The sequence below is a fragment of the Carettochelys insculpta genome, chromosome 24 (genome assembly GCF_033958435.1).
Source record: "Carettochelys insculpta isolate YL-2023 chromosome 24, ASM3395843v1, whole genome shotgun sequence".
NCBI lineage: Eukaryota > Metazoa > Chordata > Testudines > Carettochelyidae > Carettochelys > Carettochelys insculpta.
This window is the reverse complement of record NC_134160.1, coordinates 11875675-11890831: the sequence shown is the minus strand read 5'-3', so window position 1 is coordinate 11890831 and position 15157 is coordinate 11875675. Positions and strand designations below refer to the sequence as shown.

The 15157-nt window shown below is 47.9% G+C and overlaps 1 protein-coding gene across 1 annotated transcript; it reads left to right on the top strand.

Annotated features, from left to right (window-relative positions):
* Positions 1-4718: 4718 nt before the first annotated feature.
* Positions 4719-6856, top strand: ID3 (inhibitor of DNA binding 3). The gene is made up of 3 exons (XM_074976248.1): positions 4719-5181; positions 5338-5408; positions 6102-6856. Exons 1-2 carry the CDS (start codon positions 4861-4863, stop codon positions 5392-5394), a joined length of 378 nt encoding a protein of 125 aa, XP_074832349.1. The 5' UTR covers positions 4719-4860; the 3' UTR covers positions 5395-5408; positions 6102-6856.
* Positions 6857-15157: the final 8301 nt, after the last annotated feature.

The window sequence follows — 15157 nt, the reverse complement described above, 5'->3', positions numbered from 1 at the left end:
TGGAGAATATGGAAAGAGGACAACCACAAGTGTGGCGATCTCTGAATTCCTATTGGACACCAATGTCTTAGAGCAAGTGGCAGAGGAGCCTGGAGGTTAAGCGGCTCTGTTGGGTGGACTGACAGATTGTAAAGGATCTGAGGGCAGTTTTCATTAAAAAACACAGTCACGGAAGACAGGCCTGTCGATACTGACAGAGACTTTTAATTAGTAGTTTCTTCATTTTTCCCTAGGGTGAGCAGAAGGTGTAGGCTGTCGTGACAGGCATCCTAAGGGATGTCAGATCATTTATTTCCAGAGGTAGCATTGTCTGGTAACTGTCCAGGCCTGGGTGTCAGACCACCCGGGTTCCATGCCCTACTTGGCTAAATTTGCTCTCTGGCTATGGGCATTTTGAGCCTGATTTGCCCACCCACTGCTATTTCGCACAGCATGTGCTTTAATCTGGTTGATTTCAACAGGCCATGTGCTTCAGGCCCATTCTGAAGAGGGATAGGCTAAGTATGTGCATAAATGCTGTGTTGAATTGGGACCTGAACACATGGGCATAATTACCAAATGTTACTTGTGCAGCTGTAGCCAAACCTACCACTGTGGCATTTGAGTTTAGCTCCATATGTTATTTCCTCCTCTCCCCCAGGACATACTGCATGCCAGTTGTTTGGCCTAGGGTCCGATGGAAAGAGGGACCCGTGGAGAAGAGAATTCAACAACATATTTAAGAAACCACTGCGTATTTCTTAAACAGCTGCTCTAATGTTTCTCCTGGCTTTAAAATTATCCATTGATTTTAATAAATTTGTCCCAGCCCCACAAGCACAGACAATTAGAAGCAAAAAGAAAATTGGAGGTAAGCACAAACTTAAAGTTAAGCATGTGCTTAAATGCCTTGCTGAATCTGGGCTCAATGTGAGCTTGCCTGGCTAGCTTTCCCCTCTCTCATGTTACGATTGTGAATAAGGGGACAGAAGTGAAGTCCCCGAAAGATTTGGGTCAGGATTTGAGCCCAGCCCTTATTCAGAAAGTGAATCCAGATGACCACTGGAGAAGAACTGTCTTCTTTGCAATTTGCTTGGGCATATCTCTCTGTTCCTCCTCTTCTATTCTGAATCACTTCAAGATTCCGGAGCCCTGAGAAAATCCCCAGAAGCCAGAGTCCCTTTCCAAGAGGTTGAGGTTAGGTTGGTATGCTAAACTAAGAGCAACTCCCATCTCCATCGTCCAATCATCATCAATTCAGTCCTCCCTTCCATTCTCCCACTCCAAAATCTGACATCCTGGGAGCTGGGACTTGTACTGTTTCATATCCTGAACCCTTTGTTCTGTTTATTAAAGGTTTGATCTTAACAAAACTTTTCATGGACACATTCAGCTGCCATTTGTTTGAGAAATTCCTAGAAAGAAGGAAAGCAGAAAAATCCTCCAAGTTGCAGAACTGATGCGAATTACAATAGACACAGCAACAACTAACCAGTCAAAGGGACTGGGGAAAGGTTAAGGACTGGGTATGTTACCTGGCTGAGAAGACAGGGGTCATTTAGAGCTCGAGAAGAGTTTGGGAGGAGATGCTACTCCCAGACTTTCCTTTCACAAATCAATCCAGTTGAATAAAAGCGTTTAGGAGGTGAACACCAGTCAGTGTCACAAGCTTTATGGGATTTGTTCTACAAAGTTCACACTCAGTTCTAAAACCACCATTTTTGTTAATAAAACACACGCAGGCCAGGTCATTCTCAACATAAAAATCACAGCACTCCAGAGCTTTGGTGGGGGTGGGGGTAGGATACTGCTATGAGCCAAAAGTACTGACTTCATGACTCCCCAACTGCTCTGAACTGTGAGTGATAATAATACTCTGATTCTTGGCTTTCAGTGGGAATCAGTTCCCAGAAAAGGCCAGAAACGCTCCAGCCCCAACCAATTGTAGTTTAAAAAAAAGGGGGGGAAATAGCCACACACAGAAATGTTAGCACGTTCCCAGAATCTAAGCTAACTTTGCTACTCAAGGTTCTATAGTCCCCCAGCGAGGCCACGCCCCTTCGAACGCTAAAGCACCTCCCCGGTCTTTCATTGGCTGGGCTGCGAGGTTCCAGTTCGGTGGCTATGGCGGCGGAAAGGTTGCCTTGGCCACGCATCCCTGTGTGAATGCATGACGTTCGCAAGGCTGGCGCCAGGCTGTCTGGAGCTGAGAGTTAGATCAACACAGCTGGAGGGAGAGGGACACAGCTGGGCAAAGGGAGCAGATTCCTCAACAAAAAATAGGATTGTGAGAAAAGTTCTTAAACAAAAACAGTTCAAACAAAAGCCTTAATGACATCCTTTCATAAAAATAAAAAATGCAAGGGGGGCTGGGGGGCGGGAGTCGAGAGCCAGAGTGGGAACAGAAAGTTCAGGGATGCTTCGGGGCTGCCTGTCCAAACAGCCAAACATGTTGCACACAGAGAATCTTTGACACCAAAAAAAAAGTTATTTGAAAACTCAGCCTTGGGGATATTCCAATGCAATCGCTCAGTTTCTGGAACAAGAAACAAAAAAGGTTAAAGAAGGAATGTTGTGGGGGTAAATTTAAAAAAAAAGCTCAGGGATGGGGTGGCAGGGATGGAAAACACCTTTTGGGAGGGACAAGGACAGATGCTAACTTGCCTGAGTGCTAAAAATGTTGAAAACTTAACATTGAAAACATGATTACAAAAACAGCCTTGGCCAATATCCCACTCAGCCAGACCAATATTCCAGATTCTAAAAAATAGGTTAAAGATGAATATTTTTCTTTTTGGGGAGGATTGGGGGGGAACATACAAAACCATCAAGTTCAGGTTTGTTCTCCAGCTGCCACCACCATTTGAATGAGGGAGATTTCCCAACAGTTAGGAGTGAGGGTTAAAACGACTCATTGCAATTTATTTCCTCAGGGAGAGAGGACTTTAAAAAAAAAAAGAGGCCTTTAAATTAATCCAAAATTAGGGAGTCTCCTTACTCTCAAAAGGGGTGAGAATTGGCAGGGTCAGAGGAGGACAAAATAGTGAGGTTACCAAAAAGTATTCACTTTTTTAAAAACATAGCTATTTTAATAAGAGTTGGTGATGTGCTATCTTAGGTCTGGGAGGCATGAAATATTTACATATATTTTCCATTTCACTAAACAAGCCCCCCAACTTAAAAATATATATATATATATAAACCCCCATTGTGAGATGGAGGCGGCTTAAAAACATGGAAATTGACCACAGTTAGCATTGCATACCCAAGGGAATTGGGGAAGTGCTTTTTCCAAACCTAGCTAAATGTGAAAGCAGAAGAGAGAAAAGCCAAAAAAATACAGTCTGTTTTGTTCTTTGGAAAACACACACACACACACACACACACACACACACAACTCGGGTTTGGGCAGATCTGGAGTACATTGTACTTGTGGGCAGGCATAATTTAGTCCAGGTGTCCTTGTCTCCCCCACAGCCCCTGAAATAATAGAGTTTAAGAAGTAGTATTAACAGAAATAGCAAGCAAGGGATTTGAGAAACCAGTAATAGGCTAGGGGGGGAAAAATCAAATGCCATACACCATTGTCATGGGCCATAAAGTATTATTTCCATAGCAGTTGCCCACTCTCCTTGTTTCACTCACAAATAATCAAGACACATTCCAAAATAAAAAATCTGGCTCTTGGAAAAATCTCCAGGCTTGGGGTGCATAATTTATCTCACACAGCCTGTTTGAGACTGACTTTTAAAATGAAGTTAAAATATAAAGAGAACTTTATACCTTCTTCTCAGCACACCACCCCTACCCCCAAAATGTCTTAGAGGGCCTGATTCTGCTTTTACATGGACCTCAGTGGAGTTACTAGGGATTTATGAAAAAAATGACAGAAGGGGAAACAAAAATCCAAGCAAAATGGGTCTTGTCTACACCTCACCCATCTAAAATGTTTCCTCCTTTGAGCTGAACCGATGTAACCATGCCAGCTGAGTGCATTCACACTTGGGGTTTTAATCCTGCTCCTCTTGTTTCTAATAAAATAAAGCCATACTTATATACCCCACCCCCCAAATGTTTCTACAGTCAGAGTTGCTGACCCAAATCTGTTTTCTCCATCGTAACCTCAGCCTTACCGCAATTAATTTTTTTCTGGTCACAAGATAATTCCTGACGCCAGAAAGTCTGGAGGTCATATGAGCAGCAAATTGAGGAACAAGGCGCCACTAATTTCTTACAAGATCCCCCTGAAAAAAAAAATTCTTTGCTGCTAGGGGATTTATGGCTTTTGTGGGTTCTGAAAGTTTTAGGGGCTGCATCATACAAACAAGCCCTTTTAAAGGGGAGACGGGATTTGGCTTTTCCATCCAAACCTTTTTATTATTCTTTAAAGGGGACTGGAGTTAAAAAAAAAAAACTGTGTAAGGGGTAATAAGGAGACTTTGAATTTTAAATCGTTTTCCAGGACGGGGAAGAGGGGGAAGGTTTGTTTGATAGCTAGGCCCGCCCCCTTTGTAATCAGAGCTTCCTCATTCCTTTCATGTCCTCTGCTCTTGGGTGTCAGCCCAAGCCAATGGAAACCTGGTTTGCCATTTAACCAACTTGTAAATGCTCAATCCCACATTTCCACCGACTGTCACCAGAGGAGCAGCAGGAGGGGGGGCGTGGAAAGCGGCGCGGCTCGTTTGCATAGAAAGGGGCGGGGCGGAGTAGAGCAGGCCTATAAAAGGCCAGAGGGGCCGCGCTGCCGGCAGCCCGTTGGCTGGAGCAGGGGAGTTGAGACGAAAGGATTACGGTGCCCGGGGTCCATCTGCGCTCCCGCGCCGCCACCCCAGCGCTGCAAGGCGTCCGGCCTGCCCGGCCCGGCCCAGCCCCTCCCTGACCATGAAAGCCATCAGCCCCGTGCGGTCCGTCCGCAGCTGCTACGAAGCCGTGTGCTGCCTGTCGGACCAGAGCCTGTCCATCGGCCGGGGCGGCCACAACAAGAGCCCGGCGCTGGAGGAGCCCATGAACTTGCTCTACGACATGAACGACTGTTACTCCAAGCTGCGCGAGCTGGTGCCGGGCATCCCCCAGGGCACCAAGATGAGCCAGGTGGAGATCTTGCAGCACGTCATCGACTACATCTTCGACCTGCAGATCGTCCTGGAGGAGGAGGCCAAGGGCCAGGACCCGTCAGCGGAGACCTCCCTCCTCTCCCTGACGGTAAGAGCGGGCGCCTACGGGGCGGGGTGGGCAGGCGGGGCAGCCCACCGCGGCCGGGGATGGGTGTCTGTCCCCCGCTGGGCAGAGCCCCGGGTTCGGACACTGCATGGATCCCCTGGGGGAAAAGCCTAACGACCTCTCCTCGCCTCCCCCCAGGCCGCCGAATTCGCCTCTGAACTGTGCTCGAAAGACGAGAGAGGTTTGTGCCACTAATGCTTCCCCGCCAGGTAAGGTGTGAACGCGCGGCGGCTTCTTCCTCAGATTCCCCCCGAACACGTCACCTCTTGTCTGGTCTCTGAAGCTAAACAGGGTCGGGCCTGGATAGCACTTGGATGGGAGACCTCGTAGGACTAGTGAGTGGTGACCTCTTGTAGAGGCATTTCCACCGGGCCGGCTTTACCCTCCTCGCGCCGCGCCTCAGTTCCCCCTACCCACGGGCTCTGGGCTGGCCGGAGTGTCTTGGTGGGTGAGGGGCTCCTGAGCCGTTCAGTGCGCCCGCGTTGGAGTGGCGCTTCTCTCTCCTTCCACTGGAGTTGTTGTTGTTTCAGTGTCGCATTTTTTACAGCCAGTTGTCCAGGGTGGAAAGGGGTAGAATCAGGAGGATTAAAAAAAAAAAAGCCGTTTTGGGACAGGAAGTCACCAGCCACGCACGTCTCCCGTCTAATCGGGGGAATTTTAGTCCCGTCTGTCCAGAGTTGGAAACGGGCTCGTCTGTAATTTTTTTGACTTCTGGTGCTAATTAGCAAACATCCAGGCTGAGTGTTGGTTCCTGATTCCTTATCAGCTGGAGGTAAATAGAAGTTTCCTCTCTGGCGCCAGGATGTCTGCAGAATGCAGACCTGCCTCTCTCTGATCGGCTCTGAAACTGACATGTCTTTCTCTCTCTCATCCCCCGCCCCCTCCCCTCTTTGCCTATTCAGACTGCAGGTGTGGGATCACAACGCTTGGTTTTCTCCCGAGGAAGGAGAAGAGAGCAGAGAAAAACCATGACTTGAAAAGGATCAGACTTTAACCCCATGCATCCAATAATGGAGGGACCTTCAAGATAATGTGTCTGTGTGGAGCATGTGGCACAAGGCATCGGATGCTTAGCTGGTTTTTAAGTAACTGTTTCCATTTCTTCCTCTGGTTCGTTGCCTGAAATAAAACTGATCAGGCTAGGAAAGAAGAGACTATTGATTCCTCCATCCCCCCACTAAATGGATCCGAACTCAAGAATATTTCAATGGAAGAGCCTCATTGGACAAAGGCAAGAAAAGCTGGGGACTTTTGGCTAATCAGCACTGTAAGATCAGTGTTGTGTGTTAGCAAAAGCCGAAGTGTTAAACTGGTTCTGTTCCCCAGTCATTTAGGTAACTTTAAAATGTGGCTGGCTATAAATGAGACCACAATGTGCTTTAAAAAAGACTTGCGGAGATGCAGTTGTATGTATATTTTGGATTATAGTGTGAATTTAAAAAAATCTTTAAGGGGGCTGGATAGGGGTCATACCAACAAGAACTTCAAAACTGAGCTGTTCTGGGGCTGTGGCCTCATGTTTTATTGTTGAACTCTATAATAGAGTATGTTTGTACCTTTTTGCAGGAAGGTGGATTTCTGCAATCATGCATTGTACTTGCTTTATAAACTTTTTATAAAAGTTAAAAGTTTTTACATAATAAAAATTTAAGTTTGTTTTTTGAATAGTTCTTCATCCATCCCATGCTCCCCCAAAAAAATCCTGAAAGTCATGTTGATGTTTAGTGCCTTGGAACTTGAAACTTAACTTTGGGGAGCAAAGTAACTTTAGCAAAAGCAATTGCCCTAAGAGAGCGCCATAGCCATATTGAGTTCTGTCCACTTCTCACTGCCTGTGGGGATTAATGATTAGAGATCTACATTAATTTAAACTAAACTTTAATTTCTGGTTTGAGAATTTCAAGCTAATGGTCCTTGAAATCCTGTCTTCTAGGAAGAATCCACCTTGTTGTTTTGAACTGTAGGTTTTTTGCAGATCAGGACTGAGGATAGGGCCTGACCCCCTAGTGTAAGTGTCATGTCAAAAGTTTTTGAGTTGATGGTGATTTGTAGTACAGAGAGGCAATGTGTGTTCACTTTTTTTTCCTTCCCTTTTTCTGGTCTCAGCATAAATAGCTGGTAGCCACAACAGTGACCTACAAAATGGTGCTTGGCAAATGGTCATGCCACAGGTATGCAAAAGAGGCAAAACTGGGCAAGCCTTAAAATAATTTGATCTAATGTGCCAACCTGGTTCTGGATTTTGGCATAAACCTAAGAACTTCAGTGTTACATTGTACAGTAAGCAGGTAAATGAGAGCTGGGTGAAAACTCTGAAAAGCATAGAGATGATGGGTCTGTAATTATCAATTAATAAGAAAACATCTAGCCTTCCCCCAGATTGCCCAGTTAGCAGCTTTCTACAGCACACTGCAGGGCTTACTCTGCCTTTTCCTTTGGAACCATTCAGATGAGACACAAGGCCAGGCCCCCTGAAGTAGTACAACTGCGTGTTAATCATGGGAGGTGTGGTTGTCAAAAGCCAGCTCCATTAATGGAACACCCCTAAGAAGTAATCATTTATTAGTCATAATTGTGACTAACATTCCACAGCAGCTTGGTGTTGGGTTGTCTCCCAGCAGCCATCACCCAAAAGGAACCCAGATGAACATGATCAACAGGTAAGTGTAATTAGATTTTGCCTTAACTAGGCTGCTTAACATGTAGGCCCATCACCATGCAACAGGGACTGCCTGCTACTAAATTTCTTACTAGGGGCTGCTGCCTGGGCAGAGGTAGGGTCTGGTATTCCCCCGTGTGCCCTCTACAGGAGGAGGTTGGAGAGAAATTGCTGCCTGAGCCTTGTGATATTTCACCTTCTCTGTAGGCAGAAGTTTGCATGGGAGGTGGTAATAGGTGCAACTGCTCTGTTAACCAGCTCTGTAGGGTTATGGCAGATTGAGTGGATAGCCCTAGCCTTCGCAAATCAGTGGCATGCAAGATTAATTCTGCACTGGAATGCTGAAAAGCTCCATAGTTTCCTGCACCAACATAATCTGCTAACCAAAATGGAGTTTTGAATTAATCAGGTTCCTAATGCTCCTGCAGGTTTCTTTGAAGATCTTAGCCCTGGGGAACCTGGCAGCTCTAAACTACTTAATAGACCCTTCTCCAGCTGTGAGTAGAACCCAGCAGTCTGGTTTTGCATGTCCTGCTTTGAGTGGACACGTCCTTTACAATATTATCTGAAATGTCAGCATTTTTGCCAGTGCTTGACAGAGGAGGTACGATTTTTCACAGCTAAATTTGGCTTTTATTTTAGTCTTGAACAAAAAATGACCTGGAGCTCACCTTGTATAAATCAACAGGTGTAGCATCCAATGACACATGCCAACTGTACAACCATACAAATGTGAGTGCCTCTGATTGGAGGTGAGTAGCTGGCCTGGCACAGTAGGCATAAAGCCACATGCTTGATTGGAGTAGGGTTGGCCAAATGCCTGTGGTTGCATAGGTCCTTCCAACCCATCTCCCTGATCTAGCAGCCAAAGAGGGGTCTGGGCCTATGTTCCTTCCTATCTCACTCTGCTAGGAGTAGCTCAAGGTAGAATGGATACTCCAATTGTCCTCCATTTCCTGATGGGATAGTTTGTTTCACAGCTATTTCTTGCTTTGTGGGCTAGGTATGGCCTATGGGGATTAGCAGAGGCCATAACAAAGGGTGAAGGATGGGAGATGAGAATGCAGCCAGGAGGCAGCATAGGTCGGAGGACAATGTCCTTCAGAGCCAGAGGGTTGGGCAGGTGGATGTAGGCTATGAAATCCTTCCAGCTACCTCCCTTTGGGAAGCACATTGCCAGTCTCTGAGGATGAGCATTTATTGCCTCAAGAATAGGTGTGGCATCTTGGCTGATAACACCAGCTCCATTTTCTGGGAGAGACTTTAATAAATTGACATCTACCAAGCATTGCTACGTGCTGTAGGGAAGAGAATGAACTTGCTGCCAGGAGCAGCTGGTGAAGGAAAGGAGGGGGAAGGGCACGTGCACGCGTGTGTGTGAATACTGTCTGGCATAAAGCTGGGGAATGTATAAGTACAAGACCTAATGATCAGTGGTGATGGGCTGCTTTGTAAGTGATTTATTAGTTTAATCTCCCCGGGGCAGCATGGATTTCCCACATTCTCACCAGAGAAAAGCTTAGACCACAGTTAAAAATTAGAAAGTAACAGAGGGAGCCCTGCTAGTTTATGTACTATCAAAACAAAAAGTCAAGTAGCACTTAAAAGACTAGCAAAATAATTTATTAGGTGATGAGCTTTCGTGGGACAGACCCACTTCTTCAGACCATAGCCAGACCAGAACAGACTCAATATTTAAGGCACAGAGAACCAAAAACAGTAAGCAAGGAGGACAAATCAGAAAAATTATCAAGGTGAGCAAATCAGAGAGTGGAGGGGTGTGGGGGAAGGACAAGTATTAGATTAAGCCAAGTATGTAGATGAGCCCCTATAGTGACTCAGAAAATTTACTAAAAGTCACTATAGGGGCTCATCTGCATACGTGACTTAATCTAATTTTTGACCTTCTCTCCCCCGCCCCCTGATTTGCTCCCCTTGATCACTTTTTTTTTTTCTCATTTGTCCTTGATTACTATTTTTGGTTCTCTGTGCCTTAAATATTGAGTCTGTTCTGGTATGACTATGGTCTGAAGAAGTGGGTCTGTCCCACGAAAGCTCATCACCTAATAAATTATTTTGCTAGTCTTTAAAGTGCTACTTGACTTTTTTTTTTTTTTTTTTTTTTTTTTTTAAATTAGAATGTCACTCAGGGCTGTGAAGACTAACCTGTTTTGTACTGTAGTTTGGTTAACCTAATCCCCAGTGTCTGTGGCTAGGTGGACAGGTGAATTCTTCCATTCATCTACCTGCTGCCCCCTGGAAAGGTAGATTAATATCACTAGCAAAGCTGCCTCAAGAGGGGAGCTGCCTATGTGCTATGGTGCTGAAGCTGTGTGGCTGTAGTGACCTGCTCTAAGATGGGAGGGTCTGGATCGGTCAAATGAAGCCAGAGTTTCGACATCAGCTTTCTGCCTGAACTGTGAGGCTCTGGTCCTGATGTCCCCTTTCAGGGCTGGTTTGTATTAGAAAGTTAGGTTGGCTTAACGGCATTGCTGTGAACAGCTGCACACCCTGGGTGATTTAATTAAGCCACCCAATGCCCCAAATTTTACCTTGACCTAGTTACTGCCTCTCAGAGGTGGATTTACAATGGCAATGGGAATCCCTGCTGCTACGCTAATACAGGGCTATGTTGATGTAGTGGCTGTGGTCCCCTGTGCCATTTCTAGAGCAGAGGGTCTCTCGGGGCAGGGCCTGGGCGGGCCTGTTGCCACATGCAACATGAGCTCTGCAGTGGCCAAGCTGCAAAGTCCCTCCCTGTGTCTGAGTCCCAGGACTGCTCATGGGAGTGACTCTTCACTTGTGAGAGGGTCACTCTGTTCTCTTAAAACACCCAATCGCCCACCTGAAGGAAGGCAACATCCTAATGAGCAACATGCACTTTAGGGTCCCCTCAGCCACCGCTACCATGCAGCCATGTTGGGGGGCGGGGAAGAATTCAGCAGCTGCAACACCTCCAAGCAGCAACAGGAAGTGAAGAAACATCCAAATGAAGCTGCCAGGGCAGAATTTTCATGGGGCCTGATGTAGCTCACTCAATGCTTGACTGTGAGCAGGTCCCTGGAGATCTTTAGTAAACAGGGCCCCAGTCTCAAGCAGCTGAGCAGTGAGCTCATTTGTTGTCTTTAACAGGGATCATCTGTATTGTGGTACTTCCCAAGCCCTATCTCTATGCTGGGGGCATCGCTCAGTACTTACACAGAGGGAAGAATGCCACCCACTGAATGACCATGAGCCTCGAGGAGGAGGAAGAAGAGGAGAGCGACTCTTGTGGTGAGTTTTGCACACAGCCTGAGCAGCCAGTCCAAGGTCCTCCCTGACGGTGTATCACCCTATTCCCAGAGTTTTCTTGCCACGTGCAGCAGGGGAGGATGTGTTCTTGAACCATGATACTATGACACATCTCATCCTGCACCTCTACTTCTCTGCCTCTTTCTGGCTTTCCCTCCCATGCCTTGCTGGCTGTTGGCCTGAGTCACATAGGGAAGGCTGGTGACTGGGGCTGGAAGAGGTTACATGCTTGTTCTCTAGGAGTACATGTGTCACCATAGAGGTATTCAGAAGCGGCTAGGTTACCGTGTTGGTGGGAGTGCTGGGGTGATTACAAGTCAAATTTTCGAGGGATAACGCTGCTCAGCCTCTGTCGCCAGAACGCTTCATGTGCGTAGATGCTCCCTGAGCTATGTTGACAGAAGGCCCCTTTCTGTGGACAAAACTCTCTAGTGTAGCCACAGCCTGTGTGTTTAGACCATGCCCAGCACAAGGGAGCCTGATCCCTGTCAAACACCTAGGGGCACCATCATGCAATCGACAATAATATCCTGAACACAGTGATCACAGTAAAATCAGTTTCTTCTTTGTTCTCAGGCTCAGCCGACACTTCTTGGGCTTGATTCAGTGTGAGCTTGTCTGTCGGGTAAGATGTGAATCCCTCACCACTATATCTGAGCACCTAATGAGAATCCCTCCATGATCACCCCAAAGGCTGTCAGTCGAGTTTACCTGGCACTGGACTGTACAGGTTTAACCTTTCTAATCTGGAACTCTCTTGTCTGGCAACATCCATAATCCACTATGATTTTAGTGAGCTGGATGACCACTTATCATGAGTGGAACCAAGTTTCCTTCGGTCCCATAAATTCTGTTTACAGCCACCCGTCCTGGCTCTCAGTGTTCTGTGCTGTTCTTTAGCTGTAATTTATCCCTAAATGTCTTCTAAGAGCCCAGTAAGCAGTGGAGCTGCTTGTAATGCTGCTGTACAATGTTTGACCTCCTGTGGTCCAGCAAAGTCTCCCGTTTGACATCAGTCAGGTCCCCAGGGTGCTGGATGAGAGAGGTTCAGCCCGTACTTATATTGTTTGTCCCCAGTGGTGTTATTAGCATCTTCTCTCTAGAGGTCATGGAAAGGCTCAGAATGACAGGTGTGACTTTAGGAGGGGAGGGAATTCCTGCAAAAGGCTGAGCTGGGGCAAAATAAAATTCCTATTAAATCTAGAGAAGTCTAGCAATGTAAAGGTCAGGTCCTCCTTTCCTGCACACCCATATCTTGCAGTAAAGCCCATGGAAGGCATATGGAATATGGCTGTGCCTCAGCTAGCACTAGCTCCTGGCTGGCCGCTGAATGCTGGTAAGCCAGGCTTCTTCTTAGCAGTGCCTGAACAGAGCCAGCCAAAGCTGTGGAGGAATGCATGGTACAGTTCCTTCTTTCCTTTCCTCCGTTGACTCCTGTGAGCACAGCCATAGCTTCTGGGGTGTATGTGCCATAAATATGAGGAATCCACCCAGATTCTCAGGGGCACCCTGCAAGCCTTAAGGGCTGGTCTGTGTGTGAACATTGACCAGCACAGTAATTGTGGAATAAACCTTTCCAGGGCAGGTATTCTGGAATAGATCTCCATGTGGACACTCTGTTCTGGAACAATTCCTCCACTTTAGAAAGCTGAGAGCGACTACACATGGGTTAAATCTGGTTTACCTGGTTCCCTTTAAATTCACCCCTTTAGTTAGTCTAGGTTGGGGGCGGGAACCTTTCCATGGTGGAGTGCTGAAATTTAACCTTTTGACCCCTATGTGTGGTCCGAGTGCTAGTGATACTTTTAAAAGTCCCTAATAGTCCCATTTACAACAGCTTAATTTAAGAGACAGAGCTTTACTGTGTAGGTGCTGGCTGGCAGCACTAGCTGCTCTTTTGTTAATCTGCAGGCAGTGTGCCTTTGAGCAAGCTCCCAGCTGCACGGGGTGGAGGAGCAGGGCTGAGCTCCCACCTTGTGTGCTGATGAAACTTGACTCAGCTGACCCCTGGTTGGGACTGAGTTACCCATGCAGACAAGCCCTAAGCAAACCTGGGCGAGGACCACATCCCAGCATCACTGAAATTCTCTCCTCCCGCTGCAGGGAAGCAGCCCAGTGTGTGAGAAATGCCCAGGCCCCAGGAGGGAGGGGCCACACTGAGAAGCTGGAGTGATGTGTTGGAATTAAAAAAAAAAAGAGCACCAATCCATTGGGGGCAGGACCCAATCCCTGTGGGTGAACGGTGAAGTGGCAGGGAGTTATGCGGGTGACTGATGGTGGCAAGCAGTGGGAACCCTCCCTTCAAACCACCTGGTGGGGGTGGCACTAGCCACTTTGCCAGTCTAGGCAGAGAGCATTTTCCATGCTGCCTCTCAGTGGCCAACCAAACCTGGCCAATCCACGAAGGAAACCCCCCGCTCCACCCAGTAAGAATGCAGAGGCATGGAGCTCTGGAGGCACCTGACACCCGCTGTGTGTCAGCCACCTGGCTGCTAAGGCAAATTCTGGGTGCACTGAAGGAAAAGGGGCTCCAGGCATTAATTACCCAGGAGGGGCAGACAGGCATGTCAGGTCAGTGTGGTTCTTTCTAGCCCTAGTGAGCAGAGGAAGGGAAGGGGAGCCAGTAACAGAGACCTCATGCCCTTGCCAAGTTCTGCCGCTCTTCTGACTAGTAACAGAGAGATAGCCGGGCTAGTCTATATACTATGAAAACAAAAAAAGCAGTCCAGTAGCACTTTAAAGACTAACAGAATAATTTATTAGGTGATGAGCTTTCCTGGGACAGACCCACTTCTTCACATCACTTTGATCTTTGAGCTGCAGAAGTGGGTCTGTCCCACGAAAGCTCATCACCTAATAAATTATTTGTTAGTCTTTAAAGTGCTACTGGACTGCTTTTTTGCTCTTCTGACTCTGCAACTGTCCTGACATCCATGGTGCTGCCCCGGCCCTCATCATCCAGGCTTGACCCTCCCTGTGCCCCTCTGAGGCACAGGTGTTCTGTTTACCCCCAACGGGGGACCTATGGCACAGGGTGGGGTAAGTATCTTGCCCAGCATCAGACAGGAAGCCAGAGGCAGAGCCTGAAACTGACCTTGGGTCTCTGGAGTCTCCCCTCTCATGTCAGACCCGGCCAGGCCCACTCTGGCCCAGTATCACCAGGGCTCAGTCCCAGCGTTAGCTGATCGAGCTGCTTCCCCCACACCCTGACAAGCCCCCAGGGAGCCGGGGTTGGGCTACCACCCAGCACAGTTCAAGTGGCAGCATGAGCTCAGATGGATTGGAAACAGGCAGGAGAGCAGCATGTTCTGCAGCCCCAGGTCAGCCTGTTATCTCAGCTGGGGCGAGGCAGGCCGGGACCCAGTTATCTCCCAAACAGAGCAGAGAGGAGATTCCAGGCCGGGAGAGCAGCTGAGGCCAAGCAGACCCCAAAGACAGGAGCACAAGGAAGAAAAGTGGCAGAACTTCCACTGTTTATCCCTCAGTTTCCTCCGCTCCCAACCGTGATAAGATGCGGCACAGAACCCCTCCCTGCCCCTGGGACAGAAAGAACTGGCAGTGGGGGCTTTCTGACAAGGAGCCTGGGGTTCAGGGCCAAGCTCTCCAGCAGGTTAGCAAGGAGAAGGCACCAGTAGGGAAAGCTGCCGAATGCCTGAGGCATGAATCAGGCTGGCAGAAATGTTCCAGTGGGAGGTTGGGAGAAACAGGGGCTTTTAGGGCTACTCACTGGAGGCTGGGAGGGTTACAGCGTATCTGAACACAGCTGGAAATGACGACGTGAGGAGGGTCAGAAAACAGACAGGGCTAGAGCATGAGGGCCTGCGGGGATGGCACACAGGGCTGTGCTGGACACAGGGTGCGGGGGTAGATGGCATGGGCCCAGAACGTAAGCAGAAGACTCTGAGTGGTTCTGCCTCATGAGGCAGGACTGGTGGGCTGGCGCCAGCTCAATCTGTGCTCTGCAGGACGCAGCTTCCCACAGAGCGTGTCAAGCAGGGCGGGCAGGAA